This window comes from Elgaria multicarinata, chromosome 10 (genome assembly GCF_023053635.1).
Source record: "Elgaria multicarinata webbii isolate HBS135686 ecotype San Diego chromosome 10, rElgMul1.1.pri, whole genome shotgun sequence".
Lineage (NCBI taxonomy): Eukaryota > Metazoa > Chordata > Lepidosauria > Squamata > Anguidae > Elgaria > Elgaria multicarinata.
Window position 1 is genome coordinate 93,938,000 of NC_086180.1, and position 14,125 is coordinate 93,952,124.

The 14,125-nt window shown below is 41.4% G+C and overlaps 1 protein-coding gene across 1 annotated transcript in view; it reads right to left on the bottom strand.

The window, feature by feature from the left end:
• MFSD10 (major facilitator superfamily domain containing 10) overlaps positions 1-5,081 on the bottom strand; it is a 96,164-nt gene extending 91,083 nt beyond the window's left edge. The window contains exon 1 of the mRNA XM_063135892.1: positions 4,822-5,081. Within this exon, the coding sequence (XP_062991962.1) occupies positions 4,822-4,989 (168 nt within the window). The 5' untranslated portion in view covers positions 4,990-5,081. The remainder of the gene's footprint in view (positions 1-4,821) is intronic.
• Between the last annotated feature and the right edge of the window lie 9,044 nt (positions 5,082-14,125).

The window sequence follows — 14,125 nt, forward strand, 5'->3', positions numbered from 1 at the left end:
GAAGGGGGAGTGGCCTGATTGTCAGTTGGACTCAGCAATCAGTGCCTAATTGCTGTTGATTGTTGTTGATTGTTGTTGGCATTTCAGTGACCTCATTCTGGTTCCTGACTTGGAGCTAAGCAGAAGCAGGGAAGAGCAGCTGGCCCAGCTCAAGTAGGAGCTATAAAAGTAAGCCAGATTCCCAGGGAGCGAGCGAACAGGGAGCGAGCTAACAGGAAGAACAAACAGGAGTTTGACAGGGGGAGTTCGGCAGGGGAGGTCAAGGGGGAGGCCTCTTAAAAAATAAATAAAATAATAAAAAATAAAAATAAAAAAGAGGTGGGGGAAAAAAAGAAAGAAAAACATAAAGAGAAAAAAACCCCAAAAGATTACTTTCCCTTAAGACATCCTCATATAGTTGTGTACCTTCAGAGAGGACACAACAAAGCAAAGGCAATTCTACTATAATCAAAAAGGAAAAAAACCAAAGCAGAAATCGACAATATGGATGGAAAGGAGTCCCTAGAGGTGGTGACCTGCAAAGGGTGTGCAATGTTCGTGTTTCTGCCTGAGCTCAACATGGCGTATACCTGCAACAAGTGCAAGCTGGTGGCACTTTTGGAAGAAAAAGTGAGAGGACTTGATCAGCGAGTGTCCACCCTCCAAGGAATAAGAGAAGTCGAGGAGTTCTTAGACCGAACGGTGGAACTGCAACAGCAACAAGAAGCACATGAGATTGAAGAACAACAGCCAGCTGAAGCCGAAGTGGAGTATGCTGAGGGGAGGAAAGCCAATGAAGAGGAAACTCCTTGGAAAAGAGTGACAGTTAGGAGAGGAGGAATTAGAGGGCGTTCTGCACCGGTGGGGCCATTGGAGTTAAGCAACCGCTTTCAGCTTCTGGAGAATGAGACTGAAGGACAGTTTGCAGAGGAGGAAGTACAGGAGACACCATGCAACAGTGACCAAGGGACAGAAGGTAGGTCAACCAAGAAGAAGAGAAGAGTAGTCGTTGTGGGAGACTCCCTGCTGCGTGGGATTGAAACCCAAGTATGTCGTGAAGACCCATGGACTCGCCAGGTGTGCTGTCTCCCTGGAGCACAGATTAGAGATGTGACTGAAGGGTTACCGAAGCTCATAAAGTCCACGGACACATACCCCTTTCTTCTCATCCATGTGGGAACAAATGATGTCGCCAAGCAGAGCTATGAAGAAATCATTTCAGACTTTGAAGCTCTGGGAAGGAAACTGAAGAACTTTGGGGCCCAGGTAGTTTTCTCATCCATCCTCCCGGTTCTTGGAAGAGGATTAGAAAGGGAAAGAAAAATACTCCGGATGAACGACTGGCTTCGAAGGTGGTGCCGTCGTGAGAGTTTTGGATTCTGGGACCACGGGCTATGCTACTTGGAACATGGACTGCTGGCAAGAGATGGGTTGCACCTCACAAGGGCTGGAAAGAATGAGTTCGGCCACAGCATGAAGAACTTCATCAGGAGGGCTTTAAACTGAATCTTACGGGGTGGGAGACGTAAATTTTGAGGCAACAATGGATGAAGGCCAAGGCACCACAGTACAGAGAACAGCTCCAACAGTGTCCCAAAATAGTGTCTGCAACAAGGTAGGAACAAAGCCAGACTATAAAACACATGGTCTTCGATGTCTATATACTAATGCCCAGAGCATGGGAAACAAACAGAATGAACTTGAACTCTTATTACATGAAGGCAAATACGACTTGATAGGTATAACTGAAACTTGGTGGGATGACTCCCATGACTGGAATATAGCAATTGAAGGATATAACTTGTTCAAAAAGAACAGAAGAAATAGAAAGAGAGGTGGAGTTGCACTATATGTTAAAAATACCTATCCCTGCACAGAAATACAGGCGGATGAGATTGGGAGCCCCGTCGAGAGCGTCTGGATTAAAATAAATGGGGCTAGGAATAAAAAGAATATGATAATCGGAGTCTACTACCGACCACCCAATCAAGGAGAAGACAAGGACGAAACTTTTGAGAAACAAATTACCAGTGTTTCAAGGAAGTGTGATGTAGTAGTGATGGGGGACTTCAATTACCCTGATATCTGTTGGGAGACCATTACTGCCAAAAGCGGCCCTTCCAAGAAATTCCTGACATGTATGGGTGATAACTTTCTCCTACAGAAAGTGGTGGAAGGAACTAGAGGATCGGCAATCCTTGACTTGTTATTGACCAATAGGGATGACTTAGTGGATAAAGTGGCAGTTACGGGAACTCTGGGGGAAAGTGACCACGTCATACTTGAATTCTTGATTATGAAGGAGACAAAAGTCGAGCGTAGCCATACACGTACTCTGGATTTTAGGAAAGCTGATTTTAATAAACTCAGAACTATAATAAGTAAGGTCCCGTGGCAAGGGAGCCTAAAGAGAAAAGGAGTGCAGGATGGGTGGGAGTATCTAAAAAATGAAATTTTAAAGGCACAGTTACAAACAATTCCAACAAGGAGAAAAGATAGAAGACAACAGAGGAAACCAATGTGGCTCCACAAAAAGCTTATTGATGAACTGAAAACAAAAAGGGATACATATAGGAAGTGGAAGGAAGGCCAGGCTACAAAAGAAGAGTACAGACAAGTAGCGCAGAAGTGCCGAAATGGCGTCAGGAAGGCTAAAGCTGTGAATGAGCTGAGATTAGCGAGGGATGCTAAAAGCAATAAAAAGGCTTTCTTCAGATACGTGAGTAGTAAAAGACAGAGGAAAGAAATGGTGGTTCAACTGCTTAATGAGGATGGCAAATTGATAACAGATGACAAAGAAAAGGCTGAAGTGCTCAATTCCTACTTTGCCTCGGTCTTCTCCCAAAAGCGGGTCTATGACCCCCCTGGAAAAAGTGAAGCAGAAGTTGAGGGGGCAGGATTGCAGTTTGGGATTGATAAACAAATGGTCAAAGAACACCTAATTTCCTTGAATGAGTTCAAATCTCCAGGGCCCGATGAACTGCATCCAAGAGTAATGAAGGAGCTAGCGGAAGAACTCTCAGAACCTTTGTCTATTATCTTTGCAAAATCATGGAAGACGGGTGAGGTGCCGGATGACTGGAGAAGGGCTAACGTTGTCCCTATCTTCAAAAAGGGCAAAAAGGAGGAACCTGGGAACTACAGACCAGTCAGTCTGACATCCATCCCTGGGAAAATTCTGGAGCAGATTATAAAGAAGTCAATCTGTAAACACCTTGAAATCAATGCAGTGATTACTAGAAGCCAACATGGATTTGTCAGGAACAAATCCTGTCAGACTAATTTGATCTCATTTTTTGATTGGATAACCTCCCTTGTGGACTGTGGGAATGCTGTGGACATCATATATCTTGACTTCAGCAAAGCTTTTGACAAAGTACCACATGACATTCTGATTAACAAACTAGCTAAAAGTGGGCTAGATGGAACAACTATTAGGTGGATCCACAGTTGGCTACAGAATCGGACTCAAAGAGTACTTATCAATGGAACCTTCTCAAACTGGGGAGAGGCAACGAGTGGGGTGCCGCAGGGCTCAGTCCTGGGCCCAGTGCTCTTCAACATTTTTATTAATGATTTGGACGAGGAGGTGCAGGGAACGCTGATCAAATTTGCAGATGACACAAAATTGGGTGGGATAGCTAATACCCTGGAAGACAGAAACAACCTTCAAAGCGATCTTGATAGGCTGGAGTGCTGGGCTGAAAACAACAGGATGAAATTTAATAGGGATAAATGCCAAGTTCTACATTTAGGGAATAGAAACCAAAGGCACAGTTACAAGATGGGGGACACTTGGCTCAGCAATACTACAAACGAGAAAGATCTTGGAATTGTTGTAGATCACAAGTTGAATATGAGCCAACAGTGCGATATGGCTGCAAGAAAGGCAAATGCTATTTTGGGCTGCATTAATAGAAGTATAGCTTCCAAATCACGTGAGGTACTGGTTCCTCTCTATTCGGCCCTGGTTAGGCCTCATCTAGAGTATTGCGTCCAGTTCTGGGCTCCACAATTCAAGAAGGACGCAGACAAGCTGGAGCGTGTTCAGAAGAGGGCAACCAGGATGATCAGAGGTCTAGAAACAAAGCCCTATGAAGAGAGACTGAAAGAACTGGGCATGTTTAGCCTAGAGAAGAGAAGATTGAGGGGAGACATGATAGCACTCTTCAAATACTTAAAAGGTTGTCACACAGAGGAGGGCCAGGATCTCTTCTCGATCCTCCCAGAGTGCAGGACACGGAATAACGGGCTCAAGTTAAAGGAAGCCAGATTCCGGCTGGACATCAGGAAAAACTTCCTGACTGTTAGAGCAGTGCGACAATGGAATCAGCTACCTAGGGAGGTTGTGGACTCTCCCACACTAGAGGCATTCAAGAGGCAGCTGGACAACCATCTGTCAGGGATGCTTTAGGGTGGATTCCTGCATTGAGCAGGGGGTTGGACTCGATGGCCTTGTAGGCCCCTTCCAACTCTGCTATTCTATGATTCTATGATACCAGATAGCCTCCATTTGAAGGAAAATTATGTGCACTTCCTTCCAAATCACAGGGCTCGAGAAATGAGAGCCATCTCCCAAAACCTGCCCACATCTCTGTATATAAATCTGTATACAAGGGAATAAATTTTGCTGATGCTCTCCTTTACAAATTATCCAAGTAGGGAGGGGTGCAAGGAATTCCAGTGCACAGAGCCGCTGGCCATAGTGCACAAATGGGAGCTCCCTTCCCCAGTATCTCATATAAAAAAAAACCACAGCGCTTTACAATTGTATATTATTGGTCAAGCTCACACCTTACGAATGAGAGTATTTTCAATAAGTATGGCTTGGTTCTAACTTACATCATTCTTGCTGTAATAATCCAGTATTGAAGGAAGGAGCGGCAGGATGAGGGTGAAACCCAAGAGATCTATCAGGAGTGCGATAAAGACAATAGTGATCACACGAGTGGAGCCCTCTTCAGTTCCCAGTGACCCCCTGAAAGGCCTCCTGCTTTCTTCCAATGACATCTTTTCACTGATTGCAAATTGTTCTAAAGAGGGAGAGAAATAAAAGAAGAACTGAAGCAACTAATTCTTACTCATCTCCTCCAGATCAAATCTTACTGCAATTAATGAAGTCTTTTTATTTAATTTAGTTTCATTTTTTATCCTGCATTTTAATTAAAACAGTATCAAAATGGCTCCAATAAACACACAAAATATAAAAACATGAACATTAAAAATTAATGACACATTCAATAAAAGAATATAAAAACTGATTAAACTGCAAACTTTCTTACTACTCCATCTCTCATTTGTGCGGTTAATGGGCTGGAGCCATAAACTATTTAGTTAAGAGCAAGCATGATGATCAATTGTTGAATCAATCAGGTCATCTTCAATGAAAATAGCTTAAACAGACATTTTTATCATAGTCTCCACTTCAGCAGTCAACCAAAAACAAGGTTAGATTTGCAGACAGGCACCTTTGCTTACAGCAGAAAGAATATCAAAGAATTCTATATTTTAATAGAGGTAAAAAAAATCAAGGCAGAAGTTGGGGGGAAGAATCCTCACAAGGGCAGAAGTTGGGGGGAAGAATCCTCACAGGGGCAGAAGTTGGGGGGAAGAATCCTCACAGGGGCAGAAGTTGGGGGGAAGAATCCTCACAGGGGCAGAAGTTGGGGGGAAGAATCCTCACAGGGGCAGCATTCACACTGGGGAAAGTGGTCAAGGGACACATAAAAAAAGTGATAATGCCTGGAATGGAGCCAAAACCAATTTACCCTAACCCCTGACTATTTATTTATTTTATTTATTTATTTATTACATTTTTATACCGCCCAATAGCAGAAGCTCTCTGGGGTTAGAGAAGGTTTAAACCTCCTGAGCCTACGACAAGGCCCCTGCCCTAATGCTGCTTAGCAGGAAAGAGCTGAGCAGTGGGGGACAAGGGGGAGAAAAACAGGGAGAATGATTTGAAGGGGAGAGTGGATTTTTTTTAAAAAAAATAGATTGGATTTTTAAATGTAGTTACAATTACATCTCATTATAAATACACTAAATCTATGCTTAGTCTCTTTATGACTTTGTCACGCTGGGCATGTACTTACGACACACTAAACCATGATGAGTGAACAGCTACATGCTGTCGGTTGTTTTGCAAACAACCCACAGTGTGTGGTGGGTGCGCACAACAGACAATGAGGCGCACCACGGACAGTGCATAGCTTGTGTCCCCGCCCCACTTCTCTCTCGGTCCTCCAGCAGGCTCTGCCCAGCATTCTAGGGGACATGACAGCAGAATCCATCTTGTCTGCCGCCAAAGCCCTCCACTCTGATTGTGATCTCAGTCATGGTCAGAGCCCTTTTTCCCCAGTGCCCCTTGCCAGTAGCAGCCCCTCCAACAAGTCCACATGTTGGCTGTCATTGCCCCCCCACAGCCCCTACAGCCCCACTCCAACCATGGCCCCAATAGCAGTTGGAGCCCTCTTTTTTATTATTATTTTTAACTTTTTGCACCAAAACAGGGCTAAGAAATTATTTTTGTATTTTTCCAGCCCTGTTTTATGTGTGCAAATGGCCCTTTCAGTTATTTTTTTAAAAATATTTTAGTTTGTTTATTCACAGTTGCACACTTCTATGACAAATAGTCTTTTTAAACTAGATCCACTAGTTTTCCCCTCCCCCCCCACTTTCCACTAGCTGAGTTGGAGTCTGACAGCTCCTTTGACAACTAATCATGGTTGGAGCATTCCCTTTCTTTCTTTTTTTGATGCAAAAACAGGGCAGGGTGGAGGGAGATTGCATTTTCCCAGCATCATTTGATATACAGAAATCACCCCTTTTCCTTTTTTTTTAAATCGGTTATTCTTTATCATAGAGTTTTTTCCAAGCAGGTTCACTCATTTCCCCTCTCCCCCTCCACCCATTTCTACTAGTTGCAACAGAGTTTTGACAGCTCCTTTGACAGTTTTAAAAATCCCGCAGGGCTAATAGAACACAAGTGAAAAGGGGTTGGGATTAAAATTTCCATGAAAATGGGTTCCTGCTTACTCAAGGTAATATAGACTAGAAGGGAACACCCGAATGGTCTGGGCAAGACTTCAAATTGTGTGTGTGTGGGGGGGGTATTTGGCTAAAGCGGTGATCTTGTGCACTTTCCCCGCCTCTCAAAGTTAGCCAAGAACTCCAGGGACTTAAAGTGCCACCCCGACCCTTGGTAATCCCCTCCTTCTAGTTCCCAGCATGCCACCCAATTTCTCTACCCTAAAGAGAGTAACTGCTTTTATTTTTGACAGCCACCATAATGGAACCAATTACCATGATCTGAACAGGAAAACAGGGTGGTGCCTTGGTGTGATATGTGGATGTATATACCTTTAAGAGGCCTGTAGCTGCTAGTCTCCAGGTCCTCATCGAAGGCCTGGGCGGAGCCTCTGTTTCTGTCAGTTGGTGTTGTGGGCCTTGCTGAGGGAGTTTGGTGTCACTGTTCTAAGAAGTTTTAGTAATAAAAGAATCTAGCAATGAAAAGACTCTGATGTTATTGCCTGGTAGTCTAAAGGCAAGTGGCAGGCTGAGCAGGTAAGCTCACCCGTATGGTCCCTATGCCTGAGGGATACTACATGGTGTCAGAAGTGGGATCTCCCCTTCAGAAATCCACTTGAAGAGGGGTTTTAGTGCCCGCCGCCATATTGGAATAAAACATGGAGAGTGGGCGAGAAGTGAGACTACCAGCAAAGTTTAAGGACTATGTTATGGGATAGTGGTGAAGAGCTGAGATTGACAAGTTAAGATTTAATTGAACAAAAGTTATTGTTTTTATGGAGAAGGGGGGATGTGATATGTGGATGTATATACCTTTAAGAGGCCTGTAGCTGCTAGTCTCCAGGTCCTCATCGAAGGCCTGGGCGGAGCCTCTGTTTCTGTCAGTTGGTGTTGTGGGCCTTGCTGAGGGAGTTTGGTGTCACTGTTCTAAGAAGTTTTAGTAATAAAAGAATCCAGCAATGAAAAGACTCTGATGTTATTGCCTGGTAGTCTAAAGGCAAGTGGCAGGCTGAGCAGGTAAGCTCACCCGTATGGTCCCTATGCCTGAGGGATACTACACTTGGGAAAATGGGGGTTCCTATCAGGGGACTCCCAAAGTTCAGGTCAAGGCATTGAATCATGGGGATACCATGATTATTCCCTCTTAGATGTGCAAGACTGTCAAAACAGCCTTGCTACAGTGTAAGCCTTGAGCAGTCAAGGCAAGACCCTATATTTTTGGATTGCGGAAGTGCACAACTGCAAATAGCCAAAATTTAAAAAATAACTAAAGGGGCCATTTGTGCACATAAAACTGCACTGGGAAAATGCAAAAAAAATTCTAGCCCCATTTTTGCACAAAAATTAAAAAAGGAATTTTAAAAGAGGACTCTAACTGCAATCAGGTTCTTAGTCAGAGTGGGGCTGGGGGTTTGGAGGGAGCAGGGTGGGGGGCAGAGGCAGCCCCTCCAAAGTGCTGTTTGGGGACTTTGGAGAGGCTGCCACTGGCAAGGGGAAAGAGACACTGGTATGTCTAGGTTCAGATAATATGCCAACCCATATTGTGTAAAACAACCCTTACAGCAGACCATGTGTTATCAACATGGGTTGTTTGGGGAAAAGGCAGAAAAACAACATAGCACAATGCAGAAAAATCAATGAGGTTTTTTTTTAAAAATTCAGAAAAAAGATTATACATTATCTTTTGAATATTTGAATATGAATATTTGCACTCTACCTAGCAAACACAGACATTTCACTTTCACTTGATGAAAATAAATTGTTCTAGTTTGCCAGGAAATGATCAAACCTTCACCAGACACAGATGGAATCCATTGTAGAGTTCTTAAAGAACTCAAATAGGAAATTGCTGATCTTACCTTTGCGGAAACCATTTGATTCTCTTTTAGCAGGGCTTGTCCTTCTAAATGCTTACTAATTTTACCTTTAATAATGCTTTCAACCAATTTACTGGAACAGATGTTATGCTAACTGGCCTGTAATTTCCTGGATCCAGATAGAGTTGTAGCTGGGATGTCATACCAACATGGTTAAAGACGCTCTGAGCCACAGAGGCCACTTGAGCCTCCTCTAATGGCAGTGATGGATCTAGGAGCATATGCAAGCTATGTACCTGACCTTTCAGGGGAAGTGAAACCCACTGTGGAACAGGTTGAATCCCTCTCATCCTATCTGATGAGCTACCCAATAGCCGTGCTTTTTAGAGTGAACATTTTGTTAGCCCTCATCCTGTTGATTACCACAGCCAGGCATCTCCACAGCCTCACCTTGTTCCAAAAGAGAAATAGAGTGGTGTGTCATCTGCATGCTGATGACAATGCACTCCAAACCCCCAAATGACCTCACTCAGCCATTCCATGTATACATTAAACAGCATGGAGAACAAGATTAACTCTTGTGGGACCCCGAAAGAAAGATGCCATGGAGTCAAGCCAAAATCCCTCAACATCAATTTCTGAAAACATCTGTCCAAGTAATTGTGGAGCCACCACGAAGCTATTCTGTTCACGTCTAACTCTGAAAAATGCTCCAGAACGGATACCAGGGTCAATGGTATCAAGCCATTCAGAGGCCCAGAAGAATGAACACAGTTACATTCCTCCTGTCCCTCCCCCAACAGAAGTCATTCCACAGGGAGATCAAGGATGTTTCTGTGCCATTACGAGGCCTGAAATAGACTCAGAAAATCAGTCTTACCCAAGAGAAGAACAGGTTGCTTACCTGTAACTATGGTTCTTCGAGTGGACATCTGTGCAGTCACACTATGGGCTGTGCGCGTGTGCTGAGCCTTTGCCTCAGAAAGGTTTTGTAGCTGAGAAAAACGTTATTTAGGCGGGAACCCCTCCCCCACCATCCATTGCGCATGTACAGGTGCGTTCCCGCCTTCCCCTCAGTTCCTTAGCAACCGAAGTCGACTGTGAACTGAGAGGAAAAGTAGAACTCTTCTGTATCAAGAGACACTGAAGAGGGGACCGGAGGGGGGGGGGTTGTGTGACTGCACAGATGACCACTCGAAGAACCATAGTTACAGGTAAGCAACCTGTTCTTCTTCTTTGTGGTCTCTGTGCATCACACTATGGGCGACTACCAAGCTATCCACTTACCGGTGGTGGGTCGGTGTCACTGTAAGACTGCTGAGAGGACAGCTCTGCCGAAGAAAGAATCACTGCGAGACCTGACATCGACGTTGTAGTGCTTGACGAATGTCAGTGGCCTAGACCATGTGGCTGCTTTGCAGATGTCGACTAGTGAGATTCCCTTGGCGAACGCTGTGGACGTGGCTAAGCTTCTTGTGGAGTGCGCTCTGACTTCATGTGGGAGGCTGAGCTTAGAGAGCTGGTATGCAAGCTTGATGGTATGTGTTATCCATCCTGAGAAGCGTTGAGAAGATACAGTTTGTCCTTTTTGTCGTCCTCCATAACAAATAAAGAGTCTTTGAGATATTTTTTTTTAATATTTTTTTATTAAACTTAAACATACATCAATACAGTAACATAACAAAAAAAATTTTTTTACAAATTAAAATCATAATACATCGAATTGAATAACCTTATAACATTTCTAATTTAATATTTTGACATCATCCCATAACATAAAGTGCACACACACACACACAGGATCTATTCCTGTTTCCAAAATCTCATTGTTTCTTCTGGAGGTGGTTTTCCACTCCCCTTGGATAATGCATATTCTAGGAACTGATTTCAAATTCCCTCAAAATCATTCATTTTTGTTATCCCTCTTCTTACTTTTATATTACATGTCAATTTATCATTTATAGCAATATCCCAAATCTCTTTATACCAATCTTCGACATGATAATCTCCTTGTACCTTCCAGTTCCTAGATATGATCAACCTTGCTGCTGTCAGCAAATTCATTATCAGTTCTTTTGTTTCTTTATTACACTTTAATTCTCCATATAATGATAGCAATGCCACCATAGGTGTCTCTTCAATCTCCATTCCAACAATGTCTTTTATCTCTTTAAACACCATTTTCCACAATTTTTGAACAAATTCACATTCCTTTTTTTGACATCCTCTCCAGCAATTTGCTGAGTTCAGCTTGTTCATTTTATTTAATCTCACCGGGGTTAGATACCACCTCCATATAATCTTATAGTAATTCTCTTTTATTCTCACTGACATGTTTCTCAACACTCTTTGTCTCCATATTCCCTCCCAACTCTGTTGCCCTATTTGTACCTTCAGATCATTTTCCCACACCATCTTGCCCATATTTTCTGACTCCCCCTTCCCAACCAATATTCTATATATTTCACTCGTTAAACCTTTTATCATTTTATTTTCTCCCTTCTCAACGTCTCTCCTTAAAATCAATTCCTCAAATTTTGACATTTCTCTACACTCTCCGTTGTCCTTTAACCATTTCTTCGTCCACTGTTCTTCTAATTGATAATAATTTAACCACGATAAATTCTTCTCCTTTAGTGCCTCTTCTAATTCTTCTCGAGTGTTCATCCTCCTTAACCAATTTTTTAGCTTCATTATATCCCTCTCTATTAAAATTTTCCCCAATTTATCTTTTAGGTTCCCTGGAAAGTTTCCTAACATTATCACTGGTGTTATTGGGGAAATACTTGGAAGTAAATCCTTTTTATATACACGCCATATTTCCCAGTGATTTTTTAGAAGAAGGTTCTCTATTTCTTCCCCCCATTTTTTATTATATTCTCTAAAAAATGTATTTTCCAATTTCCAACCTTTGTCCATTCCTTTTCTATCCTCCAACCAACTTAAGTCTCCTACTCCTAACATACTTTTCACTATATGTCTTAGTCTATTAGCTACGTAATATAATTTTATATTTGGGAATCCTAATCCTCCTTTTTTTGTGTTAAATACCACCTTTTTTATTTAATCTCACTTTCCTATCCCCATTATAAAAATTATTTAAAATATTTTGCCTTTTTATCTCTTTTTCAGATATTCTTATTGGTAACATTCTAAATACAAAATTTACCTGTGGTAATATCTTCATTTTTACTAAAGCTATTCTTCCAAACTACGATAAATTTAATCCTTTATATTTTTCTAATTTATCTATAACTTTTTTTCAAGTTGTTTAAGTTCTCCTTTTCTAAATCCTCTAAATTTTTTGTAATTTTAATTCCCAAATATTTAATCATTTCTTTAATTTTCATATTTTTCTCTTTACTTTCCCAATCTTTCCCTTCCTTTTTGGTATAATTAAGTAACATCATCTCTGATTTTGTCCAGTTTATTCTCAATCCCGTAACTTCTTCAAAATCCCTCAGATGTTGCTTAATTCTTTCCATTTTCTCTGGTGGGTTCTTAATTGTCAACAACGTATCATCTGCAAACATGTTTATTTTTATTTATTTATTATATCCTACTCCCTCTATATTATCATCTTCTCTTATCACATTTGCCAATAGTTCTATAACCAATACAAATAGGACCGGTGAGAGTGGGCATCCTTGTCTAGTTCCTCGGGCCAGTTGTATCTTTTCTGTAATTCCATCATTTATCACCACTGAAGCTGTATTTTGTGAGTATAATTGTTCAATTAAACTTTTGAATCTATTTCCAAACCCCATTTTTTCTATTATTCTCTTTAGTGCTTGCCAGCTCACACAATCAAACGCCTTAAATATATCCAACGCTATTATGCCTGACCATTTTAAACGTATTTCATTCATACCTTCCTTAACTTGTTGTGTTTCCTGCAGAAACATAAAGTCAGCCCCCTCTTTATTTAACAATTGCTCAATTCTCTTCCTTTTAACAACTGCCCCCAAACCTTTGACATTGAGTGTTGAAATTCGTATTTTCTAATCCATAATCTTTTTGTTTAATTTCTTTTAGATCCCTTGTGCACCTCCGCATTATTAACAAAAACATAAATTTTTAACATATAACAACATATAAACACTTTTTAACTCCCCCTCCTCCCTCAAACCCCCTCCCTCCCCTCCCCTCTCCCCCCCTCTACTACTCCGTAGGTGGAACACCCCGGTCATGGCCAACAACCTTAAGGGGAGGGAGATGAAGCCCACAGTTCTGAGATGGCAAGCCTCCCACTCATTTTTTTTATTATTATTATCTCCCTTATATCAAAGCTTTATTTCCCACTTGGGCCTGGACCTTCTTCCCCTCCTTCTTCTTGCTGAGATGACAAATCACTATCCATCCCCAGACTTCTCAGCAGCTCCATTCCCTGCTCCAGCGATATTACTCTATGCTGTTTTCCGTTGCGCGTAAATCTCAGGAACACCGGGTAACCCCATGAGTAAGCAATGCCCACTCGCTTAAGCTTTGCCAAAATCGGTTTTACACTTCTTCTCCAGACAATGGTTTGCTGACAGAGATCATTGTAGATTTGGACTGGCGTTTCTTGAAACTTCAACATTGCTATTGATCTCAATTTTTTCATAAATTGCTCCTTCTTATAATAATTGCCAAATTTAACCAAAATGTCTCTTGGCATAGCTCTTGATCTATTTCCAGCTACTCTGTGGATTCTGTTGATGTCCTGCTGCGTTATATCGATGTCGGGAACCAGTTCTTTGAACCATCCTAAAATATTCATTCTCAAATTTTCATCTTGTATTTCAGGGAGATTTTTTATTCGAAGATTCCCCCATCTTCCTTGTTCTTCCAATTGAATCAGCCTCTTCTCATGCAGATCAAATTTAATGTTATGCTGAATTAACTGTTGTTCATTCAAATCCACTTGTTTTGATATTTGATTAACTTCTGTTTTAATCTCTTTTACATCTTTCTCAACTTTTACAACTGAAGTATGTAAATTTTCCATTTTTTTGAAAACTTCTTCCTTGATCAGTTTCATTTCTTTTATTTATTTATTTATTTATTTATTACATTTCTATACCACCCAATAGCCGGAGCTCTCTGGGCGGTTCACAAAAATTAAAAACATTCAAAGTATAAAACAACAGTATAAAACCATAATATAAAATACAATATAAAAGCTCAACCAGATAAAAACAGCAGCAATGCAAAACTACAAATTTAAAACAACATGTTAAAATGTATTTATAGATTGTTAAAATGTTGGGAGAATAAAAAGGTCTTCACCTGGTGTCTAAAAGCATATAATGTAGGTGCCA